Here is a 20,419-nt window from a genome sequence, read left to right as displayed (position 1 = left end):
TCCGGATAGAAATTAAGCTGGATGTCACATGATCGAATTTGCAAGACCAATAACTTGGCCATAGAAAATAACTGTTTTCAATAGCAAAAAAGGGCAACTTTATGCATGAACTTCTCCAGATGGAGTGCACAGATATTTAATTTACTGCATCTGTGGGAATAGACGGTGGAGAAGTTGAGTGTCAACATTTAAAATCAAGCCAGGGGTTGACTGTAGAACAGACCATCAACTACCCATCTGTAAAAGTTCAGGTTAAAGCTGAGGAAAATTAAGACAAGTCCACAGAGACAAAATATGACCTGGAGTCTCTCCCACCTGCACTTTGAGATTATCTCAAGAACAGATTTGATGCGTTTCAGACTAATGGCAGAACACCTGATGAGCACGTGAAGATCATCATTCCCAAAGAAAGCAAAAGATCATGAAAAAGACAAAAGAAAAAATGAAACTGGATGTCAGGAGAGACTCTGGAACTTGCTGGAGAATGCTTAACCATAGCATTCTCTCTCACTGCCACCTAGTCAATGCAGGCTCGTGCAGGCTCTGAAGGACTCTACGGGACCGCAACTGTGGGCTTGCAAGATTGGAACTCTTGACAGGAGTAGAAAGCCCTGTGGCTCCTAAGGAGCCCCTGCTGGTTTTGTACTGCCTACCTGGCAGTTAGCAGCTAATAAATAACCACACCACCACCAGGGATTCAGGCAAATGGAAGAAATGTTGAATTCAAAGAGCTGAATAAAATACTGCAAAGGGAAAGAAGATAAAGTCAAATATAATAAGGAAATGTGCAAACAGCTAGATCTAGAAAAGCAAAAAGAACACACCCAACATATCTTAAACTGAAAGAAATCACGAAAAACATCAATCCCCGAATTGCAATATTGAAAGATTCTATGGGAAAAATATTGAAGGATATAGGAACTATCAAACGATGATGGAAAGGAGACACAGAGTCACAGTGCCAAAAATAAATAATCAACAGTCCACCATTTCAGGAGGTAGCACATGAGCAAGAACCAATGATGCTGTGCGGAGAAGTTCAAAGAGTACTGAAAGCCTTACCATAAACTAGGCTCCAGGAATTGTTGATATATTAACTGAAATGTTTCAGCAAGCTGATGAAGTACGAAAGCACATACAGGCCTATGTTAGCAAATTAGGAATAGAGCTGCTTGGCAACTGAGTGGAAGAGACACATATTTGTATCCATTCCAAAGAGCAATGACGCAACAGAATATGCAAATGATAAAAAAATATCATTGACATCACATGCAAGTAAAATTTGGCTGAAAATCATCCAACAACAGTTGCAGCAGTATATTGACAGGGAGCTGCCTGAGGTTCAGGTCAGACTCCGATGTCAGATGGATCTTGGCTGAAAGCAGAAAATACCAGAAAGATGTTGAGGCGGGCTTCCTTTCCTTTACCAAAGGCATTCCACTATGTGGATCATAACAAACTATGAATGCCTTGAAAAAAATGGGAATTCCACAACACTTCTTCATTGTGCTCACATGGAATCAATAGGCACACAGAACAAGGGGATGGTTTAAAATGAGGAAAGGTATGTAGCAGAGAGGATTCTCACCATACTCTTTCACTCTGTAGGCTGAGCAAACAATGAGAGAAGTCAGAGTATATGAAGAACTGTGTGGCATCAGGTTGGAGGAAGCTTATTACTATCCTGCAGTGTGCAGATGACACTACTGGGTATGTTATACCGAAGGGCGTGAGCTCTGAAAGGGAGGAACTTGCCGATGAAAGCCAGAGCTTGCACCCTTCTGTATAGCTCACAACTCAATGTAAAGAAGACCAGATTCTTCACAAGTGGAGCAATTGTAGCATCCTGGTAAGTGGAGAAAAGTTTGAAGCTGTCTAGGGTTTTGTCTTGCTTGGATCTACAATCAATGCTCAAAGAATCAGCAGCCACGAGATCACAGGACCAGGACGAGTTGCATTAGATATATCTGTTGTCTAAGACCTTTTTAGAGCATTGAGGATGTTAATTTGGGGACTAAGGTGCACCTGGCCCAAGTCTTGGCATTTTTCATTGTCTCATATGCATGTGGAAGTTGGACATTGAATATAGAAGACAGAAGAAGAATCTATGCTTTTAAATTTTGCCGTTGGAGAGGACAATTGAAGGCTAGAAGGAGAAACAGATCTGTCTTGGAAGAAGTTCAACTAGAGTGCACTTTAAGGCCAGGATGGTGAGCCTTTGTCTTACATACTTTGGGCATGTTATCAGAAGAGGCCAGCCCCAGGAAAAGCATGTCATGCATGCTTGGTAAAGAAGAGAGACAGTGACCAGAGGAGAGTACTCAAGGAGAGACGGATCGATAGAGTGGCTGGAAAAGAAAGGGATAAGAGCCAGGACAAGGATGTCACAGAACTTTCAATAGTGCAGAGTTGCTGTGGGTCGAAATGGACTCAGTAATGGCACCTGGCAACAACAACAACACAATTGACAAGGCACATCAGAACCCAAGTTGAAAACACAGAAGAGCATTTCCCTAGACCAGCCACAGAAAGGAAGGCTTCCCCTAACATTACCCTGAACGTAGTAGACTCAGCCCCAGGAGAACTCAAGTCACAAATTTGTTAAATACTCATAATATTTCTATTACAGCAGGACTAGATATCTAAGACATGAGATTTAGAACAAAAGGTCAGAATGTGGAGCAATTTGAAAGACAACCCCAAAATGGATGGGCATGTAAAAATACTTTGCTCACATATTTTCCCAACAGCCATTGCACCCATTCCAATACACTGTGATGATACAGGCCAGCATTTCCCAAAGTGGGTGACCCCACTGCCCAGAGAGCAATAGAATGGCTCAGGGGGAGCTGCAAATGCAGATAAGTATAGGTTCTCCTGGATTATGGGCTACCATAGACATAGTTTTAATTTCCAGGGGGCACTGAAAAAAAAGTGGGTTTTTTTTCTGAAATGGGAGTAGAAGGCCAAATAAATGTGCGAATCTGTGCTATGAAACAATGAATTGCTGCATAGAACATTTTAGACTGTGATACTAATAGGAGCAGGCAACCCAATCTGTCTCTGCCTAAGGATCTGTGGGGCTGAGTGGCTAACGGGGCAGTCCACCCCAGGGCTTCTCACATTTTCAGTGGTGGTTTAATTGGATCCATGGCTGTAGATTAAGATGCTTACTCTGCTTAAACAAATTTCACCAAATAGTTTGTCAATCAATTGCTGTTGTTGTTAGGTGCCATTGTGTCAGTTCTGCCCAAACTCTACGACACCTAACAACAAAAACAATAACAACAGTAACAAAACAGGGAAAATACGTTCCACAAGTCAGTTTCAATGAGGAACTAGATACAGTAAAACAAATGTGACTGTGGCTTTGTTGACTAGAATGCAGAGAATCTACCTACAGAGAAACGAAGCACAGCACCGTGACTCAGGTCAGGAAAAAGACAGAGGCCAAAAGGTACATTGGGTCAGTCTAAAATTGAACATAAAGGAGGCCATTTTTGTTTGTTTGTTTGTTTGTTTGTTTGGTGCAGTGGTTAAGAACTTCGCTGCTATCTTGAAGGTAAGCAGTTTAAAACCACCAGCCGCTCCATGAGAAGATTTTAGGCACTCTTTAGGAAAGGGTTTAGGAATTTTAGTGGTACCTCAAACTCTTGAGGAAAGATTTACAGCCTTGGAAACTCTATGGGAAGTCCTCTGTCTTGTAGAGTCACTATCAGGAGAAATCCTCTCAGAGTCATGGATTAGAGAGTGTAAGATGAGATAGGGATCTTCGCTGTTGGAGATGTGGCAAATGCCTGAGTAAGAAGTTTTGTGTAATTTGCCAAATCATTTCTCTCAATAAAATATAAAATTATATAGACCCCAAATAATTTGGTCAAAGTTTGGACATTAATAATTTTTTTTAAAAAAAACTATGTATCTTCTGAGAGGTCAAGCTTCTGATTGAAGAATTCAGGAGCCCGACTGCCACAGAGGTTAAGCAAGAGCCCCGCTGTTAACCGAGAGCTGGCGGTTCAAACCAAGTGGCCTTGAAAGAGAAAAAAGTCTGACAATCTGCTTCCATCCAGGTTTCAGCCTGGGGAACCCTACGGATCAGTTCTGCTTTGCTCTGTAGTTTTAATCTGGCTTTAATATTTTTAATCTGAATTTTTAAAAAAATTCAGATGCTTGGTAGAAGTTGATTTGATTGTTTTAATGTTTTGGATTCAGAAACTATCCAAAAAAGGAAGTGTGAGAGAGTTCTAATTATTTGTTAAATTTATATTGCTCTCTCAGAAAATATTAAAGATTTTGTTTTGCTGTGTTAACAAGGGTTTTACATCTTGAAATCCAAACTGAACTTAATCATCTTGCAAACACATCCAAAATCTTCACATGGTTGGAAAGCTGCATCTTTGAAGCAAGGGTGAAACGATACCAGAAAGTATTACTGGTTCACTGCCACAACAACCAGAATGAAAATCCAACCCAGTCTGAAAAATGCCCTTTGTAGCCAAGAAAACGGTTTTCATAAAGTTGAAAAAAAATGTCCCAAAGCAAAGTATTATATTTCTTAAGCTCTCAATACCACTGACAGAGAATTCTTTCTATAATTCTTCTGTGACCTTCTTTGATGGTAAAGTGGTTACAAGGAAAAATAAAATTGTAACTAGCACTTTTTTTTGTCTATGCCTCCAGGCAAAGCAAAATGAAATAAAACAAAAAGACTCTCTCTTGAGTGTGACCTGTTTCAATTATCAAATGGTTTAAAAGTTATAAAGTTCCATCTATAAATCAAAAGAAAACTGCATGCTCTTCTACCTGCACAAATTTGCAGAAATGCATTGGAATTGCCAATGACAATCTAAATAACATGTTCCTTCTGTGGGTTGTGCTGCATAGTATAGGTAGGCTACTCTATTACGAGACCCAGTCACTCAGTCATCAAGTCCATGCTGACGCAGTGGCTCCTGTGGGTGTCCGAGACTGTAATTGTTTACCAAAGTAAAAAGTCCAGTTTCTCCCTGTGAGCTGCTGGTGATTTCAAACTGCCACAACATAGCCACTCCTCCTCCAGGGCTCCTTACCACCCGAGAACTATCACCACAAAGCCTTTTCTATCACGTGAAAGATATTACTACATGGTGTTGAATGCTCCCAGCTCTAATATTCAAAGACAGATGTAAAATTCCGAGGATTAGCAAAGACGGATTACTTTTTTGGCACATGACACAATCACGGTGGGAGTGTAGCAAACACTTCATATTGTCTTCACAGTCATTTATAAATGGCATTAAAAGGCCTCGGGATATGCCTCACTGCATATTCTAAACAATTACATCCAGATAATAATTGTTTGATCCCTTCTTAAAACAAAAAAAACCCTACAGATCAGCTATTCATGCATTACCTCAGAAATTAATTATATATCTTCATCCCTCGCAGTAACTTGGCTGTAATATTCTACATCCAGTAGACAGTAATCAACATTTGTTGCACTGAGTTGGAGGACTCACATTTGGACAAAAGAGATTAAAATGAAAGAACAAAAAAACAACTAAAATACTATGACCTTGAACTTGTCAGATAAATATTAGGTCTATAATGAAGTAAATTATAGATAGCAACCCTCTAGCATAAGGTAGAGCTAGCAGGGGTCCTCAAACTGTTTAAACAGGGGGCCAGTTCACTGACCCTCAGACCCATTGGAGGACCGGACTATAGTTTACAAAATATATATATATAAACACATTCCTATGCACACTGCACATATCTTATTTTGAAGTAAAAAAAACAAATGGGGCAAAAACACCTGGCGGGCCAGATATATGTCCTTGGCGGGCTGTATGTGGCCCACGGGCCATAGTTTGAAGACTCCTGCAAGAGTAGAAAGTTTGTCTTTCTTTCCCATGATTGACCTTGTGGTTAGCAGCCCACTGTGTTCAAATAGACTCTTTGATGGTGGGTATTGGTTTATTAAAATAACATTTCATTATTTGAAAACTACGATAATGCTACAAATATTTTCAGAGGAGGGAAGGTTAGTCCAAAGAGAAAATGAATTACTAACGGTCCTATAACCAAGTAGATGAATGGCATTGTTCTGAAGACTTTTCTCCAAACTGAAATACATCTTTTAAAGGATGCAATGCAGTCTGCGTTCTCACATGCATCCCCTACCACTGGAAGGAGATGGGACTGTTTCTGAGAAGCAGTAAGAATACTGTGAACACTTTAAATCCAGCCACCCGGTCTTCTTCCTTCTGAGGACAATATCCAGAATTGCTTCATTTGGTTAAATAAATTATTTTACCGCAGAAAGCTATATTTCATTGGGGCTAAGTCCAGCAAAATGTAGACTTTTTAATCTTATGAAGTGTATGGCTTATCATAACATATTTATCCTTGTAGGTTATGCTAATTAAATAATGCTGCATAGATTATGACCATTGTGTTTAATAAGTGACCCTGTTCTATTCCATCCTCTCTTTATGATGCAAGTCATTTGATTAAAATAAGGAGTGACTTCTCCCTTTCATTTTATTGTTTCACTTTTAGTGAAACTTATGACAAGGATTATGTCCCCTTGAGTAATACCATTCATAGAAAACGTAATAAAGTATCTGCAAAGGGAACTGGTAGAAGAATAATATGAGAATCAGATTGCTTTAGTCAGTTACCTAGTGATGCAATCACAGGAATGCTTTAACCAAAGACATTTACTATCTCACAATTCAGGAGGCTGGAAGTTCAGATTCAGCATGTCGACCCCAGGCGAAGACAATCTCTGCTTGTTCTAAGGAAAGTGCTGGTATTCTTTCAATAGCTGTAGGTCTTGCCCCCCTTTTTCAATTTTCTCGAGATCTCCATGTATGTTGGTGTCAAACTGACATGGGTCTAGGAGTTCAAGTTTTCTTAGTTCGGCACTTTAAGAGCCCTTTTTACTAAAATTCAACTACATGAAAGGAGGCAGTGTGGGGAAAGCATGGTGGGGTCATGAGCCTCCCTGGAGTAATGAGAATTTCACCAAACAACCTTTTTTATAAAAAACCACTGTGATTTTGTCAAACTTAGCATATTGCTAAATAACAGCTGGTGTGTGTGTGTGTGTGTGTGTGTGTGTGTGTGTGTGTGTGTGTGTGTAAAGAAGCCCAGGTACTGGTGCTAAAGGACATTTCTTTGTTTTTAAGAGTACAGACTATGATAGTTAAAGTTAAGAGTCAAAATTGGAAGGACATGATTCTCAGTGGTTTGGCAAATATTGTACAATCATATTTCATGTTGCGAACTACTGTGAGGCTCCAAGCTTTTCAAACAGGTGGTTCTCTGGGGGTGTAGCTCACCAATAACACAGATGTTCCAGCAAAACTCATCCATCCTCCTGGTGCCTCTGACTCACCCTTCTCTGATAGCCATTTCTCGGGATGTGAGCCAGCAGATAACTGTAACACAGATTTGGGGATTCACCAGCTCCTGTAGACCCATGAGTTAGCAGTAAGTGTGCTGCTGATTTTCCCATTTTGCTTCCACGAGAATGAAGAGAAGCCTTCACCCTGATGTTTGACCCACAAATTGGAGCCTGCAGTTTCTACAACTATGTAAGCCATTTTCTACAATGTCTCCATTTCTGTCTCCTTCCCTCCCTCTCTTACCCCCGTCTCCACCATGTTGTGTGTGTGTGTCTCGCTGGTTTTAGTCCCCCAGAGAAAGGAAGCATTTGATATCAAGAATGGGTCTAGAATAACAAACACATAAGTATGAATTGCTTTTTAAATAGATTCTCAATCCTTCCTGGCTTTACAGAAGCTGATGGCTTTTCCTCCAGGAGAAAGTGGGCAGCATGGTGAAAGAACTCAAGAGTTGAAAGATTCAGAAGCACTATCGAAGTGCTGCATACCACAACTGAGAGCCGCTGCCTTCACACAGAAAGCAAGCCTTAATTCCAGTTGTAACTAAGCTGACATCACCACAAACCAAATACAGAGTCTCATCGTAAGAGTGGCTAACCTACAATGCCAATTGAATTCTTCCCAACTACAAAGGACGTCTGAAGTTAACATGCTGGCATTGATTGTGAAGACCTGGGACCCTGAAATGTCGCATAGGGAAATAAGGGCAGGTAATCAGGAACCTAAGGCTATTGAGCCCCTACAGTTCTGTCGAATCATTCTGGCCAACAGAACCAGGCTTCTTCCTCCCATCTGAAGCGATCATTTCATTGTAGCCATCTTAGTCTGCTAAGCCATCCTCCCCAGTAAAGTATCATCTCCCCGCCCTCATTTGATACAATCAGTCCACCTGTGCCTGCAAAGTAGTTGTTGATTTTTTCAAGGTTGCCTGGCATGCTGCTTGATGCGTTAGCAAAGGACATTGTCTTACAAGGCATTGATGAATGATTCCAGGACCCATCTCCACCACCCATTTTTGTTTCTAGACGTATAACTGTGCTTATGTTCCAAGAAGACCGAAAGGAGAAGAATAAAGTGGGACTCAGGAGAAATTATGTTGCTTTTCTCTAATGATGCAGACAGAAACCTGGGGGCTTGTGCCCGAATAGCCATTAGGGTGAGGGTAACGGTGTGAGCATATGAAGTTGGGTCAGTCGGAGTGTCCTCATTCTATGTTTCAGTTTGGGAGGCTAGAAAAGAAACTTTTAGCTTATTGCATTGGTTCATTGAAGGGTGGTTTTTCCATGACCTACCCTAAATGAAATTTGAATAACAGAACTGCCTTGGTATTTTATAAAACAAGGTATCCTAAGATTTAGAAAAATGGGCATCTTAGACATTGGGAATTGCCCTAATTGAATTAAGATGTCTCACCCCAAGTAAGTTAGGTGACCTCCTAAGCTAAGGGTCAGGTGGTGGCACTTAACCATCAATGAAAGCCGGTGTGGTTACCATAATGGACAGTAAGGTCAAAGCAGTAACCAGAACAGTTTTATTCTTATACACTTACAACATTGGCTACTTCATCATGGTACCCCTAGGAGTGAAATAGATGGAAAATGCACTAAAAACATATTTAATCTGCACAAGCTGACATATTTTAGTTCAAGTGAAAGACAGTATAACCTAAATCAGCAAAATACAAAATTACAACCTCTCAAGCAATTCCCTGTCTTGAGTTCATTGACAGATCCACATTCCTTCAATAAAGGGGAAACTGGGTTCCCTTGGGGGGGGGGAGAATCCTCTGACTACACAAATATACAATGCTGATTTTTCTCCCAGTGTTACCCAAAGAAAGCCATAGACTTTTAGATAAGTGATAGTTCACTGGGGAAAATAAAATAATCCAACTTTTCAGTGATTACTGGACACTGCCTCTGCATTGATAGTAATTCCAGGAGACTTTATCACTGAGATCCACCAGTCCGGAATGATGGAACATGAAAGCAAGGCTATCCATGAAATCTTAACTCAGAACTGCCTCACAGCAGGGAAACACATCCCAAGTTATCTACTGTAGTGATTTCCCAAGATTCAGAATGCATAATTGGAACGAATATACCCAGCAACTGCTAGACCCTGACTGAGGAATAATGATGATGATCAAAGAAAAAGTCAAGTGGAAGAAATTGGGAATGCCAATATTTAGGAAAACTGAATCAAAAGTAATACCATAGTCCTGGATGGATTGCAGAAATTAGCTTCACCATCAAGGGCTTGAAAGATGCGGGTTTAGTAATTCTAGTTTTATCCCCATTCAACTCACATATTGGGCTTGATTAGATCTAGTAAGGACAGCATGTCAATGCATCCAGACTCGTTGACAAGGTCTTTACATCCTAGAAGCTGGAAAATCAGAATTGAAGGAAGGCTTACTACCCAGCTTCCTTATGCAGCTGACACAATCTTTCTTGCTGAAAATGAGGGGGCTTGAAACACTTCCTGGTACAGATCACTGACTATAGCCATGATTGCAATTCAATGACAAGCAAACCAAAATTCTTACAACTTGACCCGTATAAAGAAAGCGTCAAGACACACAGAGAAGAGATTGCCGTGGCCAGGGTTTCACCGTCCTTGTATCTACAACAGAGTGGAACACGGCACAGCCCTCTCCCTCCAGTTGGTGAAGGGCACTCCTCATTTTTGCTGTCCTCCACTCGACCAGCTTTCACACGGACAGGAAAGGCCGAAGAAGAATCGATGCATTTGCACTATGGTGCTGGTGAAGGCCATGTAAGGTGTCTGTCGAGAGCTGGCAGAAGAAGCACCTAATCTGACGCAGAAAAAGCATAACCAGAAAGCTTGCTGGAAGTGGAGACGACTTTGCCTCATGTATTTTGGACATATTCGGAAAGATCAGTCCATGGTAAATGGCATCATGCTGTGCACAGTGCAGGGGCAGCAACAAAGAGGAAGACCCCGCGGAAATGGATTAACAGAATGCGGCAGTAGTGGCTGCAACATCCTCACAGCTGCCGGGGGTGGGGGGGTTGGGGGGTGGTGGAGGGTAGGGCTTTGCAGTGCCTCACTCTGCTGTGCACAGCGTCATTATGAATCAGAACTGACTCGATGGAACCTAAGAACCACCACTATAAAACAGCGTAAACGAAGCTAGTGCATTTGCATGTACATTGGTGGTATCATGTTAGGTGCAAGTTTACCTTTATAATTGTCTTTATTTGGAGATGACAGATGGTCTTGAAAAATGGGTACAGTGTGTCAAAGTTGATAAGGATTAGGCGGTGATAACTTTTTTTTAAAAGGTGGTAAGGATAAGATCCTATTAGAATAAAGACAAAACTACAAATGATGCAAAAGAGGGAGATGAGCCCCATCAATATTCAGAAAGCCAGGGAAATTTCTGTCATGGGATCACTAAGAGATACTTGCATCTGGGACATTCAGGTCGCATCTATAGGGGAGATAACTGGTCTGGTACCAAGTATGATCCAACATAAACAAAATATTACAATGGTCCTTCCCTGATTATAAGGCTGTTTGGGACTCTGGCCTTTGGCTAGGGCAGATCTGCCAGCGGCTGAGTCTGACTAGATACTCTGTAGATGGATTTGGGGCTGTCACTGCCCTCCATAGCCTTCTCCAAATTGGGTGCTCATAATTTTATCTCTCATACTTTTCTTTTCACCATATTCAAATTTGTAATTGTCGTCTTTGGACACACATGCTGATGTGCTTCTTCTGTGAGAACTTCATTGACTCCTGGCTTAGATAGCTGCTTGTTTGAATAGAAGTCTTTAAGACGGCAGTCACTATTCCCATTGATAGCTGGGCACCATCTGCTTTCTTCCCCACACTTTGCTGTAGCACCCTAATTTCAGTGATCTTTTCATGAAGTTGAGTATTGAGAGAGGCATGATGTAAGAATTAAATGTGCTTAAATTGGAGGTAGGATTTAGTAAAAGCCTATAGGTCATTCTTAGATCTATGCTTTTAAAAAATTTTGCTGTAACTTGGATATCAATATATATCAATATATATATAATTCCGTATCTCAATTATGTCAAACATAATTGTACAATTTCTTACATAATCAGTCTCCAGACATACTTTCCCTTCCTGGGCTTCTTGGCATAATTTCCTTCTTATCTTCCCCAAACCCTTGTTATGTTTTCTTTCCCTGTAGGCCCAATGCCCCTGGGTTTCATTTACCCAAAAACAGAGAAACAAGTAACACAGCTTCAAGAGGGTGACCTCTAATGGTGGCACACCTATGAGATACACCCTATTATACATCAGTGAGACCCAATTGATTTCTGCTTGTTTATCTTGACTCCTGCTACACTACCAAACTCCTCTATTGTTTCCAGTAATCCTATTGTGGACACCTTGGGATTCTCAAAATATAAAGTCATGTGTGCAAACAGTGAAAGTTTCACTTCTTTACCCAATTATATTCCCTTGATCTCTCGTCATTGTCTTATTGTATTGGATAGGACTTCCAGCACAATGTTGAATAAAAGTGGGGATAACGGGCATCCTTGTCATGTTCCCTTATTTGTGGAAATATTTTCACCTTTTCTCCTTGAGTGTAATTTTGGCTATTGATTTTTCATATATGGTCTTTATTGTATTGAGAATTTTCCCCTCCAATCCAGTCTTTTTGAGAGTTCTTATTGGGAATACATGTCGGATATTATCAAATGCTTTTTCTGCATAAGCTGATATGATTGTAGGTTTCTTGTCCTCTTCCTTGTTGATGTGGTGGATTGTGTCAATTGTTTTTTGAACATTGAACCATCCCTGCATCCCTGATGTGAATCCCACTTAGTCATGATGTATTATTATTTTTTGATATGTTGCTGGATTCTATTGGCCAAGATTTTATTGAGAATTCTTTCATCTATGTTCATGAGAAATATAAGTCCATAGTTCTCTATCCTTGTGGGACCTTTCCCCAGTTTTGGTACCAGGGTTATGCAGGCTTCATAGAAAGAATTTGAGAATTTGTTGTCCATTTCCATGTTCTGGAAGAGTTTCTGTAGGATCAGTGTCAGCTCTTCTCTGAATGCTTGGTAGAATTCTCCTGTGAAGCCATCAGGACTGGAGCTGTTTTTGGTTGGGAGTTTCTTGATGGCTTTATCTATTTCTTCTCTTGATATGGGCCTATTGAAGTTCTTCATATTAAATATGCTAGTGGTTTGTTACTTTTTTTGATCCTTTCAAAGAACCAGCTTCCTGTTTTGTCAATTTTCTCCATTGTTCTTCTGTTTTCCATTTCATTTATTTCTGCTCTTATTTTTGGATTTCTTTTCTCCTGCTGGTGGAAGGATTATACTGTTGCTCCCGTTCTGATTTTTGGAGGTGCTGGTTTAAGCAAGGGGCCATGATTCTCCCCCTTTTTTTTTCCTGTCATGTGTGTGCTTATTGCAATAAAGAGGAGGGTGTGGCCTGCATCCAATGCATGTGATCTGACAAAGCTTTTGGAGAAAAAGCTGTTTGCTCCTTAGGCAAACAGGCCAGGGCCACCACCTTCCATGGTAAACAGCCCACAGGAAACCCTGATGGCTCAACCGTGGGAACTGATGAAGCAGCAGCCGGCCTGGGTCTCCACCTGAGACAAAACAGACACTTTGTCTCAAGTCCCTGGCAATGCTGCAGAAACAGCAGTCTGCAAACTCATCAGTTATTTCATGTGCCCAGCCTTGTCCTCCCTTCCTGACAGTCACCTCAAATATTTGAGGACTCTCCCTTTGTGTAATACGTGTAGGAAAAGTATTTAAACCTGCCTAGAATAATGTTCGGAGTGTCTGTACATCATGGTCCCTGATGTCTCAGCTGCATCTAGCCTTTTTCTGATGTGTAATTTTCTCATTGCACATGGTTCTATCGAACCTGTTAAATATGTAAGATAGAGCTGCTCTCTATATTAACACACTTTGTTTCTTATATTTGACACATCATTCTCTTACCCCTGGTTCTTGGTTGATATGCCAGCAGCCTGTGATTTGATTTGCAGATTTGTGATTTCCCAGATCCCATCATCCTGTGGGTCACCTGCCTGACGTCTAACCTACTGGTTTGAAGTTCGGCCCCTGGAATATGTGAGTCATGAGTAACCTTGAGTTCGATATTTGAACCCACCGATCTGGGACCTTCCGGATGTCACAAAAGCATGAAGCATTTCCTCGAAATAAACATTTATCTCTTCCTCTCTTTAAATGTTGTTCTTGTTCTTGCTAGGTGTGATTGAGTCAGTTCTGAGTCTTGGTAGCTCTGGGCACGACATTCTAACACACCACCTGGTCATGTGCCACCCTCACAGGCGTTGTCATATAGGACGGCATTATTGCAGTCATGATGGCATTTCCCCTCACTGAGGGGCTTCCCTGACCTAACAAATTGTCCTTCTCCGGGTATTGGTCTCTCCTGATAATATGGCTGGAGGACATGAGATGAAGTCTTGCCATCCTTGCTTCTAAGGAGCTTGTAATGGTTAAGGATCACATCAACTTCACACTCCTGGATAAGGTTAGGGGCAAGGCCCAATTTATCATTTGACTTGCAGCCTGGTGGCATCTCCTTCAGAGGAGTAGTGTGACCTTTTGTATGAGAGACCTAGAGAGAGATCAAGCAGACTTGAATTCTCTTTGGTCCTTCCCCTTCTGATGTAGCTGTAACCTATTTCTGGTTCTTTGATACCCTTTGCGTTGCCTGAATCAGAAGCCCTAAGTGGACCACTGGCCGTGAGTTCATTCAGCTAACTTCTGGTTTATATACCTCTTCATCTGTCGCCCTGGGTCCTTTGCTCTTTCTGCTTTGTCATCCTGCATCCTGTTTGCCAGCTTCCCTGAGTCAGGAGAAGCCTGACTTGAACTGGACAAGACTTACCTATTTCTACAACTGTGAAAGCCATTTCTTGATAGATGTTACTTTCTACAGACACGTATACAAGCGTCAATGACTTTGGGTCTCTTGAGAACTCAACACAGAACTGTACTTCTTCCAATACAGAGCTGTTCCTTCCTCCAGCAGTCCATCATGTGCTCCAGATTCTAGGCAAGCATCATAATTCAATGTATATTTTTTCTTGTCTTCATTAATTATTGTATAGCTTTCCTATGCATAAGAGCCTATTCAAAATACCATAGCTTAATTCCATTGCACCATGACCCTATATGTATGTGTCTGTGCACATGTGTGGATTGCACTGGTTTTGCTTCTCTAGAGAACTCTCCATAATACATACATAAAAGGTCCATGTGTATTTTCACATTACAAAAAAACAGCTAAGTCTTTCTATAAGCACTGACTTTCAAAAGTTAGTGGAAAATGAAATTAAAAGATAATGGAAAATTTCCTATGATTTTTGACGCCTTCTCATGTCTATAAAAACTGTGAGAAGATTCATGTAGATTCATGTAGTCCCTCAACACTAATACACTAACTCAAAAACATCTTTACAGCAGAGGTAAAGAGATTTCCTTTGATAAGCTCAAGCTCTAAAGTGTAGAATGATAAACTTGAATGTCAAGGAGTGAAGAGTACTCGATGATTATCCTCTGAATTTAGCAATGGGCATGTTAAAAAGAAAAAGATCTTGCTGTTTCAATAAATTCAAAAGCATCCAAAGTTTATTCCCAATCATATAGTCTATTATGTACTATAAAATATTAATGTCCAATTTACATTCGTTTACTGTTCACAACACATATGAAGGTGCAGGAAAGCTGACTCTGAAGTGTCATAGAGCATATTCAAAAAGAAGAGAGGGAGGCAAGACTTTCTGTCACACACTTTGGACATGTTGTCAGGAGAGAACAGTAGTGCCTGGAAAAGGACATCCTGCTTGGTAAAGTAGAAGGGCAGTGGGCAGAACAATTGTGAGGTTGGCACAGGGCAGGCAGCGTACTATTATGCTGTGTGAGAAGTCACCAGGAGTCAGAACTGACTCTATGGCACCTAAAAGCATCAACAATGTATTCAAAACTTATTTGAAATGCAGTAACAAATAGTATTTTCATGAAATCACAACTTCATGCAAGTTCTTGCATGAGAACAATCATATCCTAAAATATTTTAATAGTAGTGTGGTATAAATGTATTATATGTATTAATTATATAAATATGTATTATATCAAAATTATATGCATATACACACACTCAAAATACCCCAAACTCACTTAAGTTTCCTGTGGGAAGTAACCATTTTTAATATTCCTCTTCTATCAATATCACTGTAGCTCCCATCGACCAATGATTGGGTTGGCCTATGTAAATATAGTGTGTGAAACAGTAACAGAGGGGATTGGACAGTTTTAGTTACCATTTTATTATCTGAAAGAGAGCCATCTCAGAAGCAGAGAGAACCATCAAAGATGAGGTACATGGGTACAGATAAGAGCTGGAAACACAGGGATTCTAGAACAGATAAACCTTTTAAGACCAATAATGAGAGTAGAGATACCGGGAGGATAAAGTGGAATTGGGGGGAGAAATGGGGAACCAACCACAATGATCTACATATAACCCCCTCCCTGGAGGACAGGCAACAGAAAACTGGGTGAAGGGAGACATCAGTCAGCATACAACATGAAAAAATAATGATAATTTATAAATTATCAAGGGTTTGTGAGGGAAGAAGGGTGCAGGAGGGAGGGAAATAATGAGCTCATATCAAGGGCTCAACTAGAAAGAAACTGTTTTGAGAATGATGATGGCAACATACATACAAATGTGCTTGACACAATGGATATATGCATGGATCATGATAAGAGCTGTATGAGCCCCCAATAAAATGATTTTTTAAAGATGGGGTACCAGTGGAAGTGGTGGGGGCCCAAGACCAGCGGCACCAGAGTTCCCACCATGAAGAGGATAGATGAAAGCAGCCAATGAGAGAGCAGAGGAGAGGAGTAGCTATGAGACTATGAGGCAGAGTAGAGGTGGGATTCCTAGCCCCCAAGGCAGAAGGCAAATAACAACATGGCTTAGAGAGTGAACTGGATATTAGTAGATGGGAGGTGCTGATGAGGACCGAAACTGTATCCTACTATGTCCTGATACTGACTTTTAGTAACCTTTAACTTCCCTAATTAGTCCTCGTAATTGTGTTGTCTGTGAGCTTTTTGTGGCCATTGCAATGGATTTTCAAACTCAGCAAAGAAGTAGAATACCATGGATAGAATGGCTGCTGTCAGGTAAAAAAGAATAGAGCAGCGGTTCTCAACCGGTGGGTCATGACTCCTTTGGGGGTCGAACAACTCTTTCACAGCGGTCGCCCAAGACCATCAACTAATACATAAATATTTCACAATATATAATTATATATTGTTTTGTGATTAATCACAATGCTTTAGGCTCAATTTGTAACAATGGAAATACATCCTGTGTATCAGATATTTACAGTATGATTCATAAGAGCAATAAAGTTACATATATGAAGTAGCAATGAACTTAGTTTTATGGTTGGGGGTCACCACCACACGAGGAACTGTATTAACGGGTGTGGCACCAGGAAGGTTGCGAATCACTGGGATAGTGGGTGGAGGCATGGCTGACCTCTGTAAGTGACAATAGGCCTTAGGCTGGTGTGGCCATGGAAACCCTGCCACCCCCTTGAGTAACCGGAGGAGGTGAAGCCCCCATGGGGTTTTTTCACTGTTGTTAATAAAAATGAGAGAGAGAGAGAAACATAAATGAAGCAACCAAATGTCACCCATGACATATTAATTAACCTATGGTTCGAGTGCTATCTATGCAGAAATTTCTACTCAAATCTTTTTCTCTAAAGCAAGTTTAGAAGAATCAGTGAGAGATGGAAAAATCCATCTCTAATTTCCATCCGTGTATCTCATTTGACTATCAGATTATACTGGCATCTTGTTAAATCAATCATGGGTACATTGTACATCAGTGATGAATGAGAAGCTTTTCACCTGCATGGAAATCTATTCCCACAGCAAACGAAGCTCCTGATATGGGCATCAAAGCATCCATCTTATCGCTGGGCTCCAGAGGTATCCCCCGGATTCCTTCATGCACCGAGTACATCAGAAAGGATTCTATACCTAGAGTGGGGCGGGAGGAATGAAAAATGCATATTTAAAACTCAACTAATTTGATTAATTTTCTTTGAATACTCTAAATTTACTTTTATAAATTTTACAAATCTTTTCAAAAAATCCTATGCCCTACTTTCTGATGCTGTGAAAGGTTTATAGATTTCCCAGGACCATATGGTTCATTCTAACTCAGAGGACTAGAGAGCGGAAAGAGTAGAAACTTAGGATTTCCCAACTGTCATCGTTTAGGAGGCAGAGAGCCTTCTCTTTCTCGGATGGAGGATCAGGTTGGTTGGAAGCATCAACCTTTTGGTCAGTAGCCCAACACCTAAGCCACTGATTCACCAGGCTGCCTTGTGGGTAGATGAGTAGTGCTGAAGCTGGAGAATCTTAGAGGATTTGTTAAAGCACAGGTTGCCAGCCTTTGCTCCATGGTGCATATTTAATAGGTTCCAACAATTTCTATCATCTTTCTAGTGTTGAATATGCTACTGGCCCAGGGAACACGCTTGCTTGAACCTCTCCACGGAGGCACACGTGATTTTCCAGCAAACATCGACTCCTTTGGCTCTAAAATCCAAGTACCTCATTGCTTCGACCCGAAGATAAACTTTGATTTGACTTATACGTTGTTTTCCCTCCCTTTTCCCTCTAATGATAGCACTTCGATGTCCTTCCATCTTATGTTTCGAAGGGACAGACGGACCTCTGCAATGATTTTAACATTAAAATAAACTAGATAGTCATTTTTTGTTAATGACATATTGTTTCCCGGCATCCAAAGCACATCATAAAAGACAAGTGTGTATGTGTGTGTCTGTACACTGCCCAAACCCACATGCTGAGTCATATGGATTTTCTAAAAGTGTGATTTCGGCAAATTGCCTAACCTTTCTGTATCTGTTTCCTCATCTGTAAAATGCAGTAATAATTGACTCCTCATTGCAAGTTATTATGGGGAATACGTGAGCTAATAAATGTCAAGTGTTTGGAATCATGCTTGACACACAGTCATGAATTTAAGTATTTATAAATAAATAAATGGCAAAACTGACATTATTATATCTTCGATAGATCGGCTTATCATTTAATATAAATGTGAACTAGGATCACTGGAAAGGAATGATCCTTTGAGAACTAGCATTCTTTGGAAGAATAAAGCCAGATACTATGAATGAAGCAAAAGGAAGATGGATTTCATAAGTTCCCATTCCTTTTCAGTACTCTTCCCCCTGAGCTAAGTACTGAGACCTCAGAGTCTCTCTCACACTTTAATAAGAAAACATCATTGGAAGATAGTTATCATAAATTATTCCAAGTTGAGCATTAATTCCTGGTAATCAATTACTCCAATGCCTTTTACTTCAATTTTGGCCTATTCAATGGTAATTGCACCTAGATTTTGTGAAAGTTTTGGTAAAAATTTTATTTCCTGAAAATAAGTAAAATGTAGAAATTCTTAGAAAGACTTTTACCTATGTAAGTATGATAAATATTCAAAATCATAGACAAGTATGCCACTCAATGTACCAATAAACTAATAAGCTTATATTCTAATATATTTTAAATCTACTGGTTACATAAAAGCTGTTGACATACAGCAGACCCCTCCTCCCTCTAAAAACAAAAATAACATTGCTACTGAGTCCATTCCGACTCATAGCAACCCGATAGGACTGAGCAATATGGCCCCCAGGGGTCTGAGACAAGGAGTCTTTACGGGAAGTGTAAAGCCTCATCTCTTTCCCTTGGAAGGCTGGGGACGTAGCAGCCCTCTGTGCAATCCACGTCACTATCAGGGATCCTATGATATATAAGGGCAGAAGAAGTAAATACTTCAAAGGGAATTAGTTTCAAGACTTAATACCTTGACATGACATGCGGTTCTTTTGAAGATAATACCCCACTGTACACATGCAAGTTCTTGTCGTTTCAGATGTTGGTAAACAAAGCTGAGAGCATCCACCATTATGTAGCTGGCAAGAATTACTACCTACAAAAAAGGAAGAAAATAAATAAATAGAAAATAACTAATTAAAAATGAATTTTATTCAATGCCAATGACGCTTGCTACTGCTGATTTCTTAAAACAGTTAGCTGTCTCACATTTATTTGTATGAGACTATTTTTACTTTCTTGGATAATTTGAATTAACTGATTATGCTTGAATTCTGCCCTTCAAAATAGATTAAAAAGGTTTTGTCTTAGAAGAAGGCATGACTGAAAACCTTCAAGGAAAGAGTCACCGGGCCTAATATGTCTGCACCATACTCTCAGGGGACATCAAAGTAATTTGGTATAACCACAGTACATAAAAACAATGTTCAACCTACTATTTTGCTTAGTAGTCACTTGGTTCTTATAAGCTTATGATCAGTCATCTAATTTTCAACTATTCATCTCTCCCTGTTCAATGGAAAGCAAGAGTGATGAAAAAGGAAAGGTAAATGGAAAGAATTGCTCCAGTGGACATGTAAGTATTGGTGTCCATCACCTTCAGAACAGAACTAGATGGTGCCCAGCTACCACAACCAACTACTCTGAAAAGAATCACATCAAGAGATCATGTATAAAGTGGGTGGAAAATGTGGTACAGACTTACTGGTCAGATAGAGACCCGTGGGACCCATGGGCCTGAAGTCACTGTTCAGATAATACTTTACCCACACATGAGAATAATCCATATTTTAAGATTACCCAAGGACAATGTTTAGAGGGTTAGGAAAGGAGGAAGGGTACACAGAGAAAACACAGACAGGAAAGGGGATCCATGAAGGTGCGTTGAGGGAATGGCCATGGTTGTGTGGAAACAAAATGTGCATGAATTGTCGAATTCCAAACAGATGGCCTGCTCTGCACACTTGCACCTAATTCATCATGAAAAAATAAAAACACACAAACAGATAAATAGAGAAATATTGAAAGATTCATCGTTTCAGAAAACCAGATAGGAAATTGGTT

The 20,419-nt window shown here is 40.3% G+C and overlaps 1 protein-coding gene across 1 annotated transcript in view; it reads right to left on the bottom strand.

Moving 5' to 3' along the window:
• Positions 1–20,419, bottom strand: part of LRP1B (LDL receptor related protein 1B) — a 1,653,255-nt gene that overhangs the window by 560,624 nt on the left and 1,072,212 nt on the right. Inside the window, exons 34-35 of the mRNA XM_075529151.1 lie at positions 19,326–19,451; positions 17,333–17,464 (exon numbers count right to left, since the gene is read on the bottom strand). Of these exons, the coding sequence (XP_075385266.1) occupies positions 17,333–17,464; positions 19,326–19,451 (258 nt within the window). The remainder of the gene's footprint in view (positions 1–17,332; positions 17,465–19,325; positions 19,452–20,419) is intronic.

This window comes from Tenrec ecaudatus, chromosome 13 (genome assembly GCF_050624435.1).
Source record: "Tenrec ecaudatus isolate mTenEca1 chromosome 13, mTenEca1.hap1, whole genome shotgun sequence".
NCBI lineage: Eukaryota > Metazoa > Chordata > Mammalia > Afrosoricida > Tenrecidae > Tenrec > Tenrec ecaudatus.
This window is presented reverse-complemented; position numbering and strand designations above follow the sequence as displayed.